Raw genomic sequence first — 3,308 nt, forward strand, 5'->3', positions numbered from 1 at the left:
TGTGGAATGGTCGAAACGGCGATGAAGATGATCTCGGATATGAACAACAAGATCCAATACCAGGGGCGTTGGAGGCTGGAAGATTTGGACCTATCCAGGGGGACGATAGCATAGAGGGGCAGGCGGCTAGAGGCAAGGGTGATGAAGGTGCTGGCCGAGGAAAAAATGGCGGTATGGGGGAGGTGAGTGATGATGGAAATTTTGGGGATATTGATGACGAAATTGGCACAGATGGGGAGAACAAAAATGAAAGAAAAACTATAAATAGAATCCGGACCAATAACACAGGAGTTGTAGTTGATGATATGAATAGACGTTGTGAGCCGAATGAAGGCCAGAAGGTATTGGTGCAGGCTAGGGACGGTTTTGAAGTTGCCCACCCAAAGGGGAGAGGATGGAACTGAGAATGATGCGAATATTTGTGATAATCAAAGCTCAACATTGGAGGAGTAGATGGTGGAAAACAGGAGAACATGGAAGGTAGCAGTAGAATCTGGTGCTATGCTATACAACGAAGAAGATGATATCAAGGCGAGGAAATTGCTTAGAAAAAGAGAATCGCGAAACAAAAGGCAAAATTAAGATGCTGTAGACCTAAGAATAAAAACAAGGTGTGTAACAATCTTTTAAGATGATATTTAGTTCTTGGAATGTTAGGGGGTTGAGGGGGGATGGTAAGGTGAGAATGATAAAGGATTTAAAGAAAAAATTTAGGTTGAACATGCTAGGTCTGATTGAAACTAAAAGACCTGTAGTGACGAAGTTTGATGTGATCAGTTTGTGGGGGTATGATAGTGTTGGGTGGGCATATGTAGAGGCTGACGGTGCATTGGGTGGGCTACTTTTAATGTGGGATGAAAATGCTTTTAAGATGAATAATTGTTATAAAGGGGAGAGATGGCTGTGTGTAGAAGGGATTATATCAAAGAATAATTTTAACTGTGCTTTGTTCTTGGTTTATGGTGCTCATACGAGAGAGGAAAAACTTGTGGTTTTGGAAGAGTTGAGCTATACTGCTGGGTTGTGCCAGGTGCCTTGCTGCTTCATGGGAGATTTTAATGAGATTATAAACGTTGAGGAAAGAAAAGGTACTACTAGCTTGACAGCGTCTGCTGAGGACTTTAAGGATTGGATACAAGATATGCACTTGTTGGACTTACCGTTTAATGACTGTAAGTTTGCAGTCGGATTGATAGAGTTCTGGTTAGCCTGGAATGGGTTGAAGAGTTCCCAGAGATTCGCTTAAGAGGAGGACCAAGGGGCTTGTTAGATCACTGCCCAATGATAGTGGAAGAATCAAGGCTAAGAGATGGACCTAGACCGTTCAGAAGCCTAGACTCATGGTTTACACACAAAGGATTCCTGAGAATGGTAAGAGAGGAATGGAGGGGGCTAGGGGAGGTACAGTTCACAGGCAAATTAAAGGCCTTGACGGTTCCATTGGGGAGATGGTATAGAGACAATTTTGGAAACATGGTTAACAAGATTATGAAATTTGAGGAAGAGATCAAGAAGATAAATGACATGGTAAGCAGTGGGGTATATGATGGAATAGTGGAGGCAAGAAGAAAGGCACTAGTGACTTGTTGTGAGAAGTGGTATGTGAGGAAAGAAGTTCACTGGAAATAGATGTCGCGATCCCGGCTCGCAAAGGACATGGACAAAAACACCAGGTATTTCCATAACATAGCTTCAACAAGAAGGAGGAATAACAGGGTTGATGCGCTGGTAATCAATGGAAGGTTGGTAAGAAATCAAGCAAGGATAAAAATTGCTATCAGAGAGTTCTACAAGAATTTATATCATCAGGAAGAGTCTCCTATGGTGGGTTTTAGGGACGGCCTGGTGGGTATGATATCTGAAGAGGATGCTGCAGCTTTAGAGATGTTGCCTTCGGCTGAGGAGATTAGAGATGCAGTGTGGGACTGTGAATCTTCTAGAGCACCAGAAAGTGATGGATACAACTTCAATTTTATCAAGAAATGCCGGGATCAGATTGAGACTGAGTTCACAGCAGCTGTGGTGGGGTTCTTTCAGACTTCTAGGTTACCGGCCGATACTAATATAACCTGGGTTGCTTTGACACCAAAATTCATTGAGGCCAAGGAGATTAAAGACCTTCGACCAATTAGCATGGTGTGCCGTGTGTATAGGTGATTTCCAAGGTATTGGTTAGGAGGATGAGATCAGTTATGCCAGGTCTAGTTGGTGAGACTTAGAGTGCGTTCGTCAAGGGCAGGAAGATACATGACGGGGCACTTATTGCATGTGAAATTGTACATTGGCTCAAAATGAGGAAAAAGGAAGCGGCAATAGTTAAACTGGACTTTCAAAAGGCATATGATAGAGTCAAGTGGAGTTTTATAGACATTGTTCTGCAGAAGATGGGTTTTGGCCGAAGGTGGAGGGAATGGGTTATGGAGTGTGTAAGCTCAACCTCTATGTCGGTGTTGATAAATGGTTCACCAACCAAGCCGTTCAAGATGGAAAGAGGTCTGAGACAAGGTGACCCTCTATCTCCATTCTTATTTGTGCTTGTCGTTGACGTCTTACATAGAATAATCGGAGAGACAGTGAGAAATGGCCGGATAACCCCGTTACTTGTTGGGAGAGACAACATTGAATTGTCACATCTTCAATTTGCTGACGACACTGTGTTGTTCTGTCCGCCGGAGGAGGAGACCATTAAGAATTACAAGAGGCTTCTACATTGTTTTGAGCTGATGTCGGGGTTAAGTATCAATTTTGACAAGTCCAGTTTGATCTCAATCAACTGTGAACAGCAGTGGGTTCGAAGTATGTGCAGCTTGCTAGGATGCAAGGAAGCTTCTCTTCCGTTAGATACCTTGGTGTCCCTCTAGGAGCTAACCCGAGGTTGGTTAAGACTTGGAAGCCAATTATCGATAAAGTAGAGGAGAAGCTCAGCCTGTGAAAATCTAAGGTGCTGAACAAAGATGAAAAGTTGGTGCTCATCAAAGCTGTACTAAACAGCTTGCCAGTATATTACCTAAGCTTATATAAGATGTCGAAAGCGGTTGCGGAGAAGCTGATCTCATTACAGAGAAAGTTCTTTTGGAGTAAGGAGGATGGCAGGAATGGTATGGCTTTGGTAAGCTGGGAAGTGGTCCAAGCCCCAAAAAAGATGGGTGGGTTAAGTGTTGGAGATGTGATGGTTCGTAACACAGCACTATTGTTTAAGTGGTTGTGGATGTTTTCAAAGGAGGAGTGTCCGTTGTGGAAGAGGGTGGTGTGCTCCTGTAACAATCTCTCTCCTAATGCACTATTATCGTCCCAGAAATTACCTACTA

The 3,308-nt window shown here is 43.4% G+C and overlaps 2 protein-coding genes across 2 annotated transcripts; both read left to right on the top strand.

Annotated features, from left to right (window-relative positions):
- Nucleotides 1-453: 453 nt before the first annotated feature.
- Nucleotides 454-1,629, top strand: LOC107472254 (uncharacterized). Its single transcript, XM_016091790.1, has 3 exons — nt 454-572; nt 658-1,107; nt 1,185-1,629. The coding sequence occupies exons 1-3, from the start codon at nt 454-456 to the stop codon at nt 1,627-1,629; spliced, it is 1,014 nt and encodes a 337-aa protein (XP_015947276.1).
- On the top strand, nt 1,630-2,157 carry LOC107472244 (uncharacterized). Its single transcript, XM_016091782.1, has one exon. The coding sequence runs from the start codon at nt 1,630-1,632 to the stop codon at nt 2,155-2,157; it is 528 nt and encodes a 175-aa protein (XP_015947268.1).
- Nucleotides 2,158-3,308: the final 1,151 nt, after the last annotated feature.

This window comes from Arachis duranensis, chromosome 1 (genome assembly GCF_000817695.3).
Source record: "Arachis duranensis cultivar V14167 chromosome 1, aradu.V14167.gnm2.J7QH, whole genome shotgun sequence".
NCBI lineage: Eukaryota > Viridiplantae > Streptophyta > Magnoliopsida > Fabales > Fabaceae > Arachis > Arachis duranensis.

Bases quoted from the DNA above. Each gene is read 5' to 3' on its own strand.
- LOC107472254 (XM_016091790.1), top strand. From the start codon at position 454: ATGGTGGAAAACAGGAGAACATGGAAGGTAGCAGTAGAATCTGGTGCT. The intron at 573-657 runs GCAAAATTAAGA...TTGGAATGTTAG, and splicing joins AGAGAATCGCGAAACAAAAG to GGGGTTGAGGGGGGATGGTA. The intron at 1,108-1,184 runs GTCTGCTGAGGA...GTAAGTTTGCAG, and splicing joins GGTACTACTAGCTTGACAGC to TCGGATTGATAGAGTTCTGG.
- LOC107472244 (XM_016091782.1), top strand. From the start codon at position 1,630: ATGTCGCGATCCCGGCTCGCAAAGGACATGGACAAAAACACCAGGTAT.